Source organism: Populus alba, chromosome 6 (assembly GCF_005239225.2).
Source record: "Populus alba chromosome 6, ASM523922v2, whole genome shotgun sequence".
Classification (NCBI taxonomy): domain Eukaryota; kingdom Viridiplantae; phylum Streptophyta; class Magnoliopsida; order Malpighiales; family Salicaceae; genus Populus; species Populus alba.
This window is the reverse complement of record NC_133289.1, coordinates 443,610-460,223: the sequence shown is the minus strand read 5'-3', so window position 1 is coordinate 460,223 and position 16,614 is coordinate 443,610. Positions and strand designations below refer to the sequence as shown.

General features: G+C 31.8%; 2 protein-coding genes across 4 annotated transcripts; one reads left to right on the top strand and one right to left on the bottom strand.

The window, feature by feature from the left end:
* Positions 1-3: 3 nt before the first annotated feature.
* On the bottom strand, positions 4-3,549 carry LOC118032240 (choline-phosphate cytidylyltransferase 1). Its single transcript, XM_035036884.2, has 8 exons — positions 3,280-3,549; positions 2,689-2,804; positions 2,412-2,505; positions 2,058-2,100; positions 1,820-1,975; positions 1,619-1,699; positions 564-662; positions 4-401 (listed from the first exon to the last, which is right to left on the bottom strand). Exons 1-8 carry the CDS (start codon positions 3,459-3,461, stop codon positions 210-212), a joined length of 963 nt encoding a protein of 320 aa, XP_034892775.1. The 5' UTR covers positions 3,462-3,549; the 3' UTR covers positions 4-209.
* An 8,472-nt stretch (positions 3,550-12,021) lies between these two features.
* On the top strand, positions 12,022-16,256 carry LOC118032241 (uncharacterized). 3 transcript variants are annotated; one of them, XM_035036886.2, is made up of 4 exons: positions 12,022-13,493; positions 13,791-13,876; positions 15,093-15,184; positions 15,966-16,256. In XM_035036886.2, exon 1 carries the CDS (start codon positions 12,066-12,068, stop codon positions 13,428-13,430), a length of 1,365 nt encoding a protein of 454 aa, XP_034892777.1. In that variant the 5' UTR covers positions 12,022-12,065; the 3' UTR covers positions 13,431-13,493; positions 13,791-13,876; positions 15,093-15,184; positions 15,966-16,256. The 3 variants fall into 3 exon arrangements, with proteins under 3 accessions (XP_034892777.1, XP_034892776.1, XP_073265892.1); XM_035036885.2 differs by lacking the exon at positions 13,791-13,876 and having other exon boundaries at positions 12,022-13,790; XM_073409791.1 differs by having other exon boundaries at positions 12,022-13,876.
* The last annotated feature ends 358 nt before the right edge of the window (positions 16,257-16,614 follow it).

The window sequence follows — 16,614 nt, the reverse complement described above, 5'->3', positions numbered from 1 at the left end:
AAGTTTCAACTGAAACCAAGCTCCCTTGATAGAAAAGTAATAAAATTACAAAAACAAGACTCAAATCCAGACTCCCTATAGCAAAACCAAGCAACAGACCTTACTTGCCACGACCATTATACAGCACTTTACAAAAGCACCCAAAACAAGTAATCATCAAGGCACGTTTCTGATTGGAACTCTTACCAGTAAAGCATGAATAAGGCAATCTACTTCTTACTTTTCGCATCTTTGTCATATGTCTCAGTATAATATTCTTCTTCATCGCCGTCATCATAATCATCATCATCAAAATAATACTCTTCATCATCGTCTTCACTGTTGGACTTGCCATCTTCCAGCAGCCCATTTGACAGCTGCCCTCTCAATCGCTCTTGAATTCTATCCCTGATGGCTGTGCCCTGAAAGACATCCAATTCGAGGGTAAAAGATTTGGAGTATGTGTGGTATATATATGTATAGCTGCAAAATGTCCATATCCATACACTAGTCGATCATTGTGTGAGTGCATAGTCCATCTCACCAATTTACTTGATACCCAACAGATAGACAATCAAACTTACCATTTTATGGCAACCTTCTTCAAACATCTCAAGGAATCCAGCAACCCAACGATCAGCATTTTCCACCCATTCATTACGATGCATTGCAACAATTTGAATCTGTAAAAGGAAACGGAAACAACCATGAAACATGTACAAAGCATGGAAAGGGAGCAAACTGAATATTTCATAAATATAATAAGCACAGAAATTCTAGAAGCAGCAAAAACAAAACAGCAAACAAGTGAAGTTAGTTTTCATCAGAATGGCATAAAACAAAACCCACAATATAAGAAACATTTGGCTTCGCTTTGTTTGTCCATTCTATGCTACAATAAAGTAAAAGGGCTTTCCTTGACAAACTTCCAAATACCTAGAACTAGCACCTGACACCTGATACACTGCATTCTTAACACTGAATTTTACACTACCAATATTACCAACTTAAAACACTTTTGCACGCAGAGTCTTTGACAGTTCAAAAATTAAAAAAAGATGCATTGCTTTGCCTAAATAGAAACATTGCCATGGCAAATGTAGGACAACACTAACTTTTCATAATTTATGCTGGACTGTATTAGTCATGTGAAGAAAGGATATATATCTGAAATTTCCATATGGAGTTGATGTTGTTCCTTAGTTAATTACATCAAACAAAACAAAATGTGCTAGATAGTGAACAATAACATTACTAAAACTGGTAATTTGGGGGGTATATTTCAAGGGTATAACTGCAGAATCAAGTCACAATAACTTACAGTGCATGATCCACCTAATTAAGAGAATATATTTAAGTTTTCAGGAGAAAAAAATGAATGACTGGAAGAAATGATATGTTTCCAGAATGAGTGAAGAATCATTTAACTTACTAAATTTTACATAAAATTTAAATGATACTTGTAAGCAAAACAGAAAAAAAGCTGGTGAAACACAACAATGTTTAAGCATAGGATGTAAGCAAAACAGAAAAGATGAAGCTGGTAAAACACAACAATGTTTCTGCATAAGATGCAAATAAAACAGAAAAAAGGAAGTTGGTGAAACACATCAATGTTCAGGCTTAAGATAGAACAGACCTTTTCTCCAACTTTTTCTTGCTGTTCCTTCACTTTCTCTTGTAGTTTCTTCAACCTCATGTTCACCCTCAGTCGCTTTTCCTATTTATCATTGCACAAAACCAGAAAAAGATAAGGAAGTAATGCATAAAGAAGTCCACACAAAAACAAATTTTGGTGCAGTATCATCCAATCAATTCCAGAAACAATACAAGAACATGCCTTTACGTAGCTAACACCAAGCTCTTTTCTCGAATATCCTCGATCCAAATTACGTAAGACATACTGGTTATAGTCTTTGACAATCCTCATTATAATGTCTGACGTAGAAATGCCATCAGTTCTTCTTGTTTCTTTGAACCTTCCAACTTTTTTTACCTGAAATGAAAGCTCACTTACCATAATTATATACTACCACAAGGATAAATGGAAACACAAGCAATATGTTGCTCAAACTTACAAATTCATAGACATCCTTTCCAGCTCCACTGGCATCAGCATAGCTACAGATAAAGTGCAAGGCCAAATGTAAGAGATGGCTGATGTATTTACAACTTGACTCACTCAAATGAACATTACCTGACAGATTCCATTGGTATTAAATTTAGAATTAAAACAAATAGAAATAATTCTGTAACACTTAGTGTTTCTTTGTGTAACTATAAACTATTGCTGAGTACTTACATCTGAACAAATTAGATACTAAACTTGAGATATGAGAAAGATATTTTCTTCACTATCCTAAAACTACTTAATTCTGATGCAAATCATTACAATTAAGCACCAAGATATGCCTTTGAATTGGATTTCTTACGGTAGAGAATCATGAGCGACGTAGTCAATATTGTGCTTGTCAAGAAATTCTTGATCAATCACCCAAGGCGCACCAGGAATGACTTCATCCACCCCACCTGAAAAAAAAAAAAAACAAAAACAAGGTTTTGTGCTATCAATAACACCGAAATTGCTAATCCCAAGCCATTATATATCCTGTTGAAGCAAATACCTTTAAAAAGTTACGTCTTACACAAGAAAACTCTGATGCTGGAAAAGAGAAGCTATTCATAAGTTCGAAAATAAACAAAAATCATACTTGCAATGGCGAAGAGATTCATAACGCTCTTCCTCTGTCATGACAGTTTTTCCCTTGTATTTGTGTGTGATTTCATCATTGCAACATCCGACAAGCAAGTAGGTGTTCGGAAACCTAAATTCACAATGCAATCAAATAAACAGCTGAGCCAAAATCCTTTTTCAAGCAAAATTATCAACTAAAAGGGAAAATATAATAACATACTGTAAATAACATCAAATATTTTAAAAGTAAATAACATGGACCGGTCAAAACCACATTAATGAACTCAACATCTAAACGCAAGTATGACAATTTCAACAATCTAACAATACGAGAGAAACAAAAATTAAAAAAAAGAGAGAGAAAACAGCAGAAAAATACCTATCAGTGGCGAAACAAGTTTCAAAAAACATGATTTACAGCACAGCAAAACCAGTAAAAACAATCGAACCAGAAAAGAAAATCTCATAAAAGTTTCAAAAATTCACAAAATTCAGCATCCAATCAAATTCCCACAAAACGAGAAAACCCCAGAAAACGAAACAGATCAAAACACAAAACAAACAAAAAAAGACAAAAAAAACACGTACAATTAAAGAAAACGTACGCTTTTTTAGCTTGTTCAAGGGAGCGAGCGTGGCCAAAGTGGAAGAGATCATAGATCCCATCAGCATAAACACGAACAGGACGATCAGACGGTGGTTGTGTTGAAGGATCAGGATTCGAATGACAAGATACTTCGCAGCTATTTCCATTCACCATCTTCTCTTTATGTTGTGTCTCCGCCATTCGAATTGGAATGGAATTTACAATGTACTCTGTTTTTCTTTTTGTTTCTTTTTTTTTTTTTTTTTTTTTTTTTAAGAATCTTGTTTTTTCGCACTCTTGCAAGGAACATACGCTTTTATTTGTCCTTCCTTTCCTTTTACAGGCCACAAGAAAAAATAATTAATAGTAAAACATAATTGTACTAATTAATTTAATATATTGGTGATTTTGTAGTAATTGTGCTAGATTTAATTGTAGAGGTATGTTTGGTATTGAGGTTGTTGTTGTGGTTGTAGTTTTAAAAAAGTTATTTTATAAAAAGTACTTTTAGTTGAGGTTGGTTTAGAAAAATATATGTTTGGTTAAAATTGAGGTTGAACAAAAAGTAGTTTAATATGTTTGGTTAAAAAATGATTTTCAAATTGAGGTTATAAAATACTTAAATATATATATATATATATATATATTTAATATTAATGATTTTTTAATTTAAATATTGTAAATTTAACCACTGTTATTATATCATGAAATAAATAATATTGATATCAAATATTTTTTATTATTCTATTAAACTATGTGCAATGTCATTACATACGAAATATATCTAACAAAGACTATATTTTCCATGGTTTCTTAAGCGCACAACAACAAAAACTGAATTTTTGAATATTTCATCAAGCGATCTCCTTTTAATTTTTTAAATAAAACACAATTAAAATAAAAATAAAAATTGAATTTCTTTTTAACTGGATCGGACCCGGCAAGAACATAATTGAAATTGCGATCAAATTCCACAAATACTACATTATCATGCGATATCTTTCTAATTTATGTAGTGTTATTGAATAATATCAAATACTAGTTTTTTCAAGTAAAACACAATTTTTTAAAAACAAATTGCAATTTCATTATGTACAAAATTCATTCGACAAGAACTATAAAAAAAATGATTTTTTGAGCGTGCAATAAAATTAGGTAAAATATTATCAAGAATAAAATTGAGATTATAGTACAAGTAAATTTAATTCACCTTAAACTAATTTTTTTTAAAAAAAATAATATTGTTCATGTTCACGTGAACAATACGAGTAAAATCAATTAACTGCACTGATTTTTTAAGGAAAAAAAAAATCCAACTTTTAGCACTGTTTTTCAAAAAAAAACAAAAACTATAACAGTGCGAGTGAATTAATTCACTCGCATTGTTCACTTTAGTGAATAGTGCAATAGTCGAGCCATGCTCCACTGTTCTGCTTTATCCCCTACGAGCAGCAGCAAATGCTGCTTCTCCAAAACATGCGGTCCAACTGAGATTTTGGTGGGTCCTACCATCAGAAAATAATGGCATTTGGTATGGCTGCGGGTAAACCTCACCCACAACCACGTTACCAATCAGACACTTAATAACAAAATTAGATTTTCAGATTTTAAAAAAATAATAATTATATTATTAACTGTCTTAGATGATGAACAGGAAATGTGAAAAGTCATGTTGATTGATAAAATTCAACTGTTCTTGGAAAGCTCACCTTATGGTGACAAATTTTGAATGGGGGGATTCATAAATATTAAACCCGAAATTATTAGGCAAGTTAATGTAAAAATCCTATGATTTTAGAGCTAGTTAAATTAATTTTGATATTGATAAGATTAATTTATTATTTAATTAATATGATAACTAAATTTATATCCGACCAAAATAGTACTAAAAAAATAAACTTGAAATCTTAGTCAAACTAAGATTTGATTTTTACTTGATAAACTTAAATATAATGTACTCAATTAGACTAAGTAATTATTAAAAAATTCAAAATGATGGCGTTATTTATTTATAGATAGGGAATTTTATGTGCTTAGTCATCTGCAATGTTTATTTACGTAAAGATGGGATTGATCACGATAGTTATTTGAGTTTTAGATTTATGTGGATAAACATTTCACTAATCGAGTAATTTGTGTAATTTGAACAAGATTATGTAATAGTGACCAATAATAAAAGTTTAGGATTAAAAAAGTTTATTTATCATACAATCTTAAGTTCGAACCCTATAGTTATTAATATAATAACCACTTGAGATTTATATAATCATTAATTTTAGAATCCATAAAATTAATCGAGATATGTAGAAGCTGACCCGAACACTTACATTAATAATAAAACAAAAAAAAAAATCATGTGCTTTCTATATTGAATTTTATACAAGTTAAATTTGATATATTTATATTTATGAAGCTTAATTTGTTTTGGTGATTTTCATATTATTATCATTTAGGATTTGAATTCTAAAATATATAGTAATAAAAACAATTTATTGTGAATATATCATTAATGGTACACATGGTCCATTTAAAATTCGTTTTTTTTTTCTATGGTGAAAGGTAATATGTTTCTTTCCGTTTTTCATTTGATTCGATCTTGAAAGAAAACCCAAACCCACACACACTTCAATTCTCAAGTATTCCAATTTAGATAATTGAAAAAAATATAAAGAAGATATTACTTCAACAATCTTTTCGACATTTTTGTACCAAAAGAAAAACAATATAATCTTTGTCAGCAATAATGATTATTTTTTAAGAAAATAAAATTATTTGACTATATAGTGATTGGCGTAAATGGCTAATATTTGTATTTAAGATTCAACTAAAAAAATTCAATCTTGATCCACGAATCTAGCTCAGGATACTTTCATTTCTTTGACCCTAAATAAAAAATAAAAACCAAAACTCTATAAAATAGTATTTAGTTACTATCATAAAATAAGAGAGAAAGAAATGAAAACCCAAATAATAAAACAAAAAAATAACATGTTTTTTTTATATTTTTATTTTGAAAATACAGAAATAAGAATATTTATGTAGTATAATCAGCTTAATATAATGTCTTAGTTCTTTTAATAGAAAACAAAATGTAGATATATTACTCCATTAATAAAAAATCAAGATGTCAATCTTATAATGATCATAAACAAATATCGAAAAATATGGAACTTGAAACTTGATAAAAGTAGTTATAAGATCTCACATCGAAGTATCTCTTGTCGTTAATATCTATGGATTTATGGTAATAAAACACAATAAGAATAAACAGGCAGAATTAAAAAAATAATAATAGAACGGCATCCTGACAAAAAGAAAAAGAAAATTAAAGTATTGTCACGTGATAAAAGCACGCCAAAATTGAAAAACCTTATAGCTGAAGCCTCCAAAATAACAATTTGGACACTTCCTACAAAAATAATTAATTTTAATATTTTTGAAAAAAAAAACTATTCATTAATATGAACTGACCTTTTCTTTTTTAATGAATACTTTGTCCAAAAGCAAAGTGCATGAATTAATATGTCAAAATGATTAAACATCACAATTCAATAGAAATTATTCAGTACTCTTATATTTGAAGATAAAATATTCAGTTTGATAATAATAAAAAAGGATTCAATAATAAACTATGAGTATTTACATATTAATTACATTAATTTTCTTCAAATATTTAGTGATATGATCTATACAAAGAATAAGAAGGTTGAAGAGATAAATAACATTATATTAATTGAGAATTAAGAGAGTGATAATTAATTATATGAGGTGCTAAATGTAGTACTGCAACCATTGATCTCCATCAATGAAGGACACACTAAGAAAAAGAGAAGCTTGTGTATCATTAAGTTTCTCAACATATGGTGCCCTCACGGTCATATTGGCTCCAGCACCTGAGCAATTGTATTCTCCATAGAAAACAGTCCTGCAAAAAATTTAATCACGTTAACCATGCATCCAACATTAATTAATTAATTAGTTTTAATCCCTTAGTAATTAAAATTAATAAGGTCCGTTTCGGATTGCAGCGCGGTACTGCGGATGAAAATACTTTTAGGCTGAATATAACTTCAAAATTCTCATTGTTTAAATATGTTTTTCATTTTAAATTGTAGGCGTGTTTGTTCATAAGGAAAGTGAATTTCAAGAATTTATTTTTTTTGTTTTCTTATATTTGTCAATAATATGGAAAAGAAGTAAAAAAAAACTGAATTACAGTCAAACTAAAAAAAGCAATGTTACCAAAAGAAAATGTTTTTCTTCTGTTCAAGAAAAGAAAACACTTTTTTTTTTCCAGCTCTGTTCATTTTCTCATACAAAGTCTTTTTTTCTTCAAAATCAATTGGAAGTTGAGCAGGAACAAGAGCATTTTTATGGAACAAAGCATTTTTCTGGACCAATTAATTTCAGGTATTTTTTGTCCTCTTTATTCCTTTATGTTTTTATCTTCTTCTTCGTAGATCTGTAAAAATTATGGCATAAATCCTTTGATATTCTTGATAAATCTGCTATTGTCATATTTTTTTTCCATAACATTTCCATAACTCTTCATCTTATCTCGTCACAGTTAAAACTAATCAAGCAACCCAAAAAATACATATTTTTTTCATGACTTTTTTTCTTCTTCATGAATCACAATTGGCAGCTCAAAGGATCTAACCAAACAAGGGAGGAATTTCTAACCAAATAGAGAGACAAAACCGGGGGGGGGGAGATAACTGTGAACAGAGAGAGGCAAAACGGTGGGGGGGGCGATTTATGTGAACAGCGAGAGGCAAAACAGGGGGGGCCATTTCTGTTAACATTGAGAAGCAAAACGGTGGGGGGGCGATTTATGTGAACAGTGAGAGGCAAAACAGGGGGGCATTTTTCTGTTAACATTGAAAGGCAAAACAGGGGGCGATTTCTATTAACATAGAGAGGCAAAATAGGGGGGGCCATTTCTGTTAACATTGAGAAGCAAAACGATGGGGGGGCGATTTATGTGAACAGTGAGAGGCAAAACAGGGGGGGCATTTCTGTTAACATTGAAAGGCAAAACAGGGGGCGATTTCTATTAACATAGAGAGGCAAAACGGTGGGGGGGGGGGCGATCAATTTCTGTGAACAGAGAGGCCAAAACGGGGGGGCGATCAATTTCTGTAAACAGAGAGGCCAAAACAGGGGGGTTTCTGTGAACTTTACTGTGAAGCAGCCCCTCCTTGTCCCCGAATTCGCCCACCATATACTTTCTGTCAACCCTTGCTCTCTTTTTTTATCAAGTCACAGCGTTACCAGAGCAAGTAGCCGAGGGAGAGAGGAGGAGAAACCGAGAGTGAGAGGGAACAGGGGAATGGGGGAAGGAGAGAAACCGAGAGGGAGAGGGAATATGGGAATTAGGGAAACTGGAACCGGGAGAGGGGAATGGGAACATGGGAATTGGGGGAACTGGAACCGAGAGGAGAGGGGAATGGGAACAGTGCAATTGGGGGCTGCTAATGGGGAATTATACAAACCGGTTATAACAGGGAAAATGAGGAATGAATAACAGGGGGAATGGGGAATGGGAACAGTGCAATTGGAAAATGTTAACGGAGAACAATACAAACTGGTTATAATAGGGGAAATGGGGAATGAATATAACAGGGGAAATAGGAAATTATAGAAACCGATAGGGTGAGGGGAATGAGAGAATGCTTTGGGAACAACGAAATTATAACAAAACCCTACTAAATATAAATTTGTGTTTTATTTTGCTTTGATTAATTTATGATTAGTATTTGATTATATTCGTTATATATGGATAAATTTGTGTGACTATGCCGGTAATTATATGGATTTCATTGCGCAATGTCTATTGATCGTTGTGAACTTATGAAATGTATAATTTTCAAAATGGTTTTATCATCGAGAAATTGAATGTTATGGTCTTAAATAATATATTTTAAGACCTTGTTTGTTTAGGGAATCAGATATTGTATTAATTGTGTAAGTATTTTATATGCTTTTTTTAATATTTATTTCCTTAAATTTTTAGGTTTTGTTATCAGAAAACTTCACTTTCATGATATGGATAGTAAGATAATTCATGCAACATGTATGAGAGCAGCTGTAACTGTAATAGCTACAGGGGTAGCTATTATTGAACAAGAAAGAAATGCAATTTATATACCAAGAGAACTATGTATAAATGCAATTGCTCAACGAGAATTCTATATTGACAGCATTTTGAATCGAGGTGATAGACATTGCGTTGAACAAATTCGTATGAAACTTGTTATCTTATATAGATTGTGTGATGTTCTTACAAATTATGACCTATTACGATCAACTCAAAATGTGTCGATTAGGGAGCAAGTAATTGTGTTCTTACAAATTGTAGGCCAAAACCAAAGATTTCATTTTATTAGTGGTATATACTATACGTCTATTGAAACTATCTATCGTTACTTTAGAATTATTTTAAAAACAATTCTTAAGTTATACAAGCACCTTATTAAAGATCCAAAAGATACAATTACAGCTGAGATAATGAATAATCGAAGATTCTATCATTATTTTAAGGTATGAGAACAATACCAATATTTTTATATAAAACAATTCATCATTATACTTTTTAAATCAATGGTATTGATTTATTATTGAGATTATACTGTATATCATAGCCATGGATATATTTTATCTGGACTTTTTTTATATATAGACAAAAAAAAGACAATTATTAACAAAAACTAAAATATATAGATAAATCATTGTAGTGTTTTTCACTATTCATCATCTCATAATTCACAATAGATTGTAATAGAAAGGAGTTTTTCAAAATTTTCAATTTGATACTTGAATATTATTTTTACAATTAAACCCAAATTAGAGCTAAATTGTATATTTTTTGAGGAATCAAGATTGAATTGCATAACTGAGAACTGATTTGACAAAAACGAGTAACATAGATGACAAATCTGAAATTTATTTGAAAAATTCATTTACATCTCTCATCTTTTTAATATATTAGATAACCAGTTCCTTTAATTTTTTAAAAAATATATATATATTTTGGTGTCAAACTTCATTTTCTTTTTTTCTTAGTTTTTCTTTTTTTTGTGGAGAAGAGAGATAAGATTATTGAATTCTAGTTTAGAGAGAGAAAGTTGTTGCTGTGGAAGATTTAGACCACCAATACAGTTAATTTTTGTGTTAAATGGTTCCATATGATGATAGGGGTTAAGATTATATGTTTTTTAAACCTTGAAAACACCTAAAAAAGATCTAAACTCGAGAAGATTTTTTATTTTGAGTTGATTTTGGATTTTCGATCGATTTTTTGTGTTTTTTGAAAACATATATTGGTTTAAGAAGGTTTCTAGGGCATCTCCTAAGTGTTTTGGGTCAAAATGAGTTGAAAATAAATTTCTGGATCAAAATAAAATAGAACCTCATTTTTTTGCCACACTAGTGGCTGAATTTTAGGATTTTTAGACAATGCATCATTTTTTTTTCCCCAAGCAACTAGGACAAATGATACATTATCTGCCCCATTATACTTTGTTTTTTAAAAAAAGTTAAGGCCCACATGCGGTCCTTTTCTTGATTGGTCAGGTACTAGGTCTGGCTTACTAGGCTCAGCAGTGCTTGGCCTCAGTCTCTTTTTTATATTAATTTTTTTTTATAAGTGTTTTTTAAAAATATATTTTTAAAAATTATGTTTCAATTGATACCCCTTCTTTATGATATTTTGTTTTTTTAACTTCCATTGAATAGTGATTATTGGATATGTTTAATTTTTTCAGAGATTAGCATGATTCATATGTATTTTTTTTTATATATTAAATATTTATTTTTTATAATATTTTTAATATGTGCAACCTTGTATAATATTTTTTTTTCCTTTTATTTTGTTTAATAAATTTTATGTGTATGTTAGTCTCTATTACAAATTAATTTTCATAAATAAATTCATACAACACAACCAGATAAATGATTTATGTTGCAATATCAAATATCTTGATCTACATTGATTTCTTAATTTTTCAATTATATTTTTATTTATTGTTAATTAATTTTTTATTTATTTATTTACATAATGGTTCATGATTTATTTAATTGAATGTGTGCATAAGTTTTTTTATTTATATTTATGATTTTTTATGTTAAAAATCATGTTGAAAAATTCTACATGTTCAAGTTTTTTTCCGATCATGCATTGGTGTTTTTAAATTTGATCCTTATTTTTATGATTTTTTTTCCTTTAACTTTTTTATAAAAGTTTTATTGTTTTTCATTTCATTAATTAGTTGGTTAAAAATATAACTCGAGTTATTAGATTTATTTTTAAAAAAATACACTTATAATATTTAAATATTTTATTAAAAAAATAATACTAGCCCGCAGTGAAGTACAACATTATTTTATAGTTATAGTTGTTATTATTATAGGCTGTAAAAAGAAGAAGGAGAAGGAGAATGGTGCGATGGACTAAAGCATCAAAGCCCATCTCTAAAAATGTTGGGCTAAAGCTCAGTCCATGAAATCTTCACAGCTTGAAGCCGGGCTAATCCATAGTACTCCCCTTGTTGCAGAGCTCTTTGCATCATCCACTGAATTGGCCCTTGTTTCAACACCAAACCAGGACAAAAACACAAACACCTTCTGGGTGCAGTGCCAACACTTCATTGTCCAAAAGGAACAGCAAGAATTACATCAAAGTTTGAAACTCTCTTGTCTTAGCAGCAAGATTTGTTTGAGATTTTGAAAATTTTCAGGCAACAATTGTTATTGGTATGCAAATCTTGCCTCTTCGTGTAATTGGGTTCCATTGGATAATTAGTAATGGTCAGTAGATCATCGACTAGGTTCTTGAATATTTGTATAGCTTCTTTTTGCAAAGCCAAGCATTTACAAAGAGCAGAAACTGTGATTATTGATGGTGTAAGACTAGGTGTTTTGCCTGATGTTGTTACTTACAATACATTGATCAATGCTTACTCTCGTTTTGTTAGTTTTGATGCTGCTTATTCAGTTCTTGATAGAATGAAAGAAGCCAGTATAAAACCTGATATTGTTACTTACAATTCTTTGATTGCTGGTGCCATGAGGCACTGTTTGTTGTCGAATTGTATGGATTTGTTTGAAGAAATGCTTGAGTTGGGGATAAAACCTGATATTTGGAGTTATAATACTTTGATGCATTGTTTTTTTAAGCTAGAAAGACCTGATGACGCATATCGGGTATTTACGGATATTATACTTTGTTATTTATCACCTTCTCATGCTACGTATAATACTATGCTTAATGGGCTTTGCAAGTGTGGTTTTGTGGAGAATGCGCTCATGTTGTTTAGGAAATTAAAGAGACATGGGTTTGTTCCTTCATTGGTTACTTATAATATTCTTATTAATGGGTTGTGTAAAGCTTGGAAATTGAAGACAGCTAGGTGGATGCTCAAGGAGCTTGGTGCATCTGGACTTGTTCCAAATGTTATAACGTATACTACAGTCATGAGGTGTTGCTTTAGATCTAGGAGGTTTGAACAAGGGCTTGAGATATTTGAAGAGATGATTGATAAGGGATATACCTTTGACGGTTTTGCATATGTTACAGTTGTTGGTGCTTTGGTCAAGACTAGTAGGATTGAAGAAGCGAGTCATTATATGGAGCGGATGGTGAACACTGACATTGGTCTTGATATGGCATCTTATAATACACTCATTAATTTGTATTGTAAAGGTGGTAAGTTGGAAATGGCACATGGAGTACTTGATAAAATGGAAAAGGAAGGTTTTGAACGTGATGAGTATACAAACACGATTCTGATGAATGGATTGTGTGAGGAAGGTGATGTTGAGGGGGCCATGGAGTATATGAATGTAGCGGGTTTCAATTCAAACTTGGTTGCTTTAAACACCATGGTTGATAGGTGTTGTAAAGCTGATCAGATTGATTATGCTTTTAAAATCTTTGATTCAATGCATATGAGGGATTCTTTTACCTACTCCTCCTTGATTCACAATCTTTGCAAGGTTGGAAGGTTCCGTTGTGCATCCAAGCTCTTGCTCTCTTGTGTAAGAAGTGGCACGAGAATACTCCCATCTGCTAAGCATGCGGTTTTTGATTGTCTTCGTCATTCTGGTCATCAAAGAGAAGTAAAGAGACTTAAATCAGAAATTAAATTGGCTCTTTCCGCAGTTGTTTAGGTTCACTATGGAGTTGGAACATTTTTCTGGTGAAACTCATTCAATTTATTGGTCATTTACAAGGTAAAAGCAAATGCCACTTTTGTTGAAGTAGAAATGCAAACATTCACAGTTATCTTTGCAGCTCCAAGAACACTTTTTTGGCTAATAAGAACTCTTGTAAAAAGATACAGATTGGTCTATTGAAGCAGATTAATGGAAAATGAATATCATGCATGTATCACTATTGTAACATTGTTCTTGACTAGAGCATGTTTGGCCTAATCTACTCTTGCTGAAGAAAGGACATATTACCAACCATGCAAACATTGATGGATGACAGAAGAACAAACACATGACAGTTTTTTGGTGATCTCACAGGTGAAACTCTTTATATGTCAATCATGGTATTATTGGACTTCTTTGGAATTCAAGTTTAATGATAAACTTGATTGTACGCTCTATCTGTAAGTTGAAAAAACTCAATTTTATTTTTTTTGCTTATATTGTTGGGAACCAGTCTAAAGGAACTGTATCAACTGCTCCCAAGTGAATGTTATTTTAATGTAACCAATGCAGTGATTTCCTTGCAAAACAAAATATGTTCATCTTTTTCTAAAACTTCAAATTTTTCTTGGAAGTTTTGCCATCTTTTATAAGCCATTTAGGCTTGAGACTTGCACAGTCCCGTATTACTTGTTCTTAATTTTATTAATTAGAATAGAGGTAGTGAGATTTAAATTCATGACCACTTGGTAAACAAGGGTTTGATACCATATCAAAAAATCAATTCAACCCAATAGCTTAAGTTGTTAGATAAGGTTTTAATATATGATTTATATTATGCTCTAACATATACAAAAAAATATCCATTTACTCATTCAGTGTAATTATTTCTGAAATTTCAGAACACTCTAAACTGACCACGATTACTTGTGGCAAAATTATGCTCAACATGCATGCTGTATCTTTTCCTTTTTTATTTTTTTGGTGTAGCATTTGATAATCTGTCCGTGTGCTTTCATTGTGAGCTGGTGTTTTTTTGGATTAAGTTACAGACCACAGGGTTCAAAGTTTTAGGATTCAAGTATGGTTAGAGTGAACTTCCATGACAAAGATGAAAATTGATAGAGAATCAGCTCTGTATTTAATGGCAACAATCATCGAGGTTTTCTCATTTTAATGGTACCAAATATAAAGAATAAAGAAACACGTGGTAATTAAGACTCCTATTGTTGTATGAGTATATGGTTGAGGCGTTGGGAACTTCTGATGAAAATAGATCTAGTGCAGTATTCAGGAAACGACAACTCTCAGAGAAGATAAACAAGGAAAGATTACTATCTGGGACCTGTCTAAGAAGTGTTGTCTAATATCACATCTATAGTCTTATATCACCATGCAGTAGTTCAAACTTGAAAGATGACTTCCTCCTTTGTCACTGCTCTACTTTTTCATAGATGGAACTCTTGCGGAATTTTAGATCAGCCAATCTGCTTGCTAACTAAACTAGCCTGCATACAAAGATACATTTACATTTGTGCTTCTCAATTTACTAGTTTCTTTGACATCATGTACCCGGGTTATTCACTGAATAATGCTTGATTACATTTGTGTTTATCTTCCTAATTTCTCATGTCCTTTGAATGATTTTATAACATCTTAAGCTGCTTGGTGATGCAGGACTGCCGTCCAATACTTGCATGACTTCAATATGATTTATGATGTGTATCAATTGCAGATGGGCTACGTTGATTCAACTTATTGACATGAAGGTACATCAGCACAAGTTTCACACGCAGCCTTTCTGTTTTATCAATATTCCATGCCATTCACATTATTTGAACTATGCACCAAAAAATCTTGTTCCTCTGGCAATAACTAGGGAAAAATTTCTAAGAGCTGCGAGACTTGGCGGGCTGTGAGAAGTTGAGATGTTGTTCATACAGATCGTATGATCAACGTTACCTGGCAAACAGAAAATGCCAAGGCCTAGTTGCAATGGGCCAAATTTTCTTGACTCCTTATAAATACACCTTCTGTTCAGGTATCAGTATTTGTGGGTCCCATCTGGGATCCACAGATGTTGCTATCTGGTACGAAATATGTTCAAGCAGTAGAACTGAGTTTTTACCAGTGGAGATGTCCTTCAGTGATAAAGAGGGGAGACAACAATGTGGAGGGTTTTAGTTTCCGTTGGCACTTTTCTGGGCTTCCTCTGATCAAATATTTCTGGAATGGACTTTGGGAGAACATTTTGAGGTCTTAGCTGGTCATCCAACAGTAAAGAAGGACTAGCTTTCAATGATGGATGGCCCAGTGATCGAATTTTGTACCTTGTTCTTTCTTTCTTTTTTTCTTTGTGAGGGTGCTTGGGGGGTACAAATCTACCTTCCTGTCTTGACATATATTGGTTTAGATTCCAAGGATGAGCGCTCAGCTGGTGATGCAATATGTGATCTACACTTAATAAAGAAGTTATCTTCAGTTTTGCCAATTTCTACTCTTGGACCTTTTGCATCATTTTTACTCGTTTACTTATTTTCTGGATGGCAGGTAGAATATTTGATGAAAAAAGGTTGTGAATCTTTGAAGGAGGAAATGCTATGTGCATGAAAAGTTGCTTCTGATCCATCATAGTTTCCCAGCTAGATAACTCATCAGACCGCTGAACTGTAGAGCTTCAATCCCCTTCACCACTGGTTAATGCTGCCGCAACAAACTCCATCACTAATCAATTTCCAGGCGAGTCACTTTGATCGGGAATTCTTTTGTAGCATGCTAATTTCACCGTGAACAATAGTATTGTCCTCAATATAATTAAAAATCCTTCATTTTTTGTGTTCCCTTTTGTTTTTGTTGCATTTTCTTCCCATAATCGATGCAACAGTAGCTGTAACATTCTGGAAGTCTTGCAAGCTTACTCTTGTTGCCTGCGTAAGCTACTGAAGTGTTCACTGGAATTGTGTTAGTTGATGTTTCAGAATATAAAAATATAAAAGATAGATATAGAAAAATATAAATGTGTTTGGTTGAATAGATAGGTACATAAAATAAATTTGTCTCTTGAATAATTTTAAAATGAATTTTTTTATTTTCAAAATAAAAAATACAAGAGACATGTTTTCTTTTAATTACTAAGTACCGTCTCTATCTTTTCAATTTCAAGCTTGTCCACGTGGATCAAATCAATTATTAGTATAGG

Excerpts from the sequence above, each read along its gene's own strand:
- LOC118032241 (XM_035036886.2), top strand. The coding sequence starts at position 12,066 with ATGGTCAGTAGATCATCGACTAGGTTCTTGAATATTTGTATAGCTTCT.
- LOC118032240 (XM_035036884.2), bottom strand. The coding sequence starts at position 3,461 with ATGGCGGAGACACAACATAAAGAGAAGATGGTGAATGGAAATAGCTGC. Across the intron at positions 2,101-2,411 it reads GTCGCTCATGATTCTCTACC|CTATGCTGATGCCAGTGGAG; the intron begins GTAAGAAATCCA and ends CTTTATCTGTAG. Across the intron at positions 1,976-2,057 it reads GAAAGGATGTCTATGAATTT|GTAAAAAAAGTTGGAAGGTT; the intron begins GTAAGTTTGAGC and ends CTTTCATTTCAG.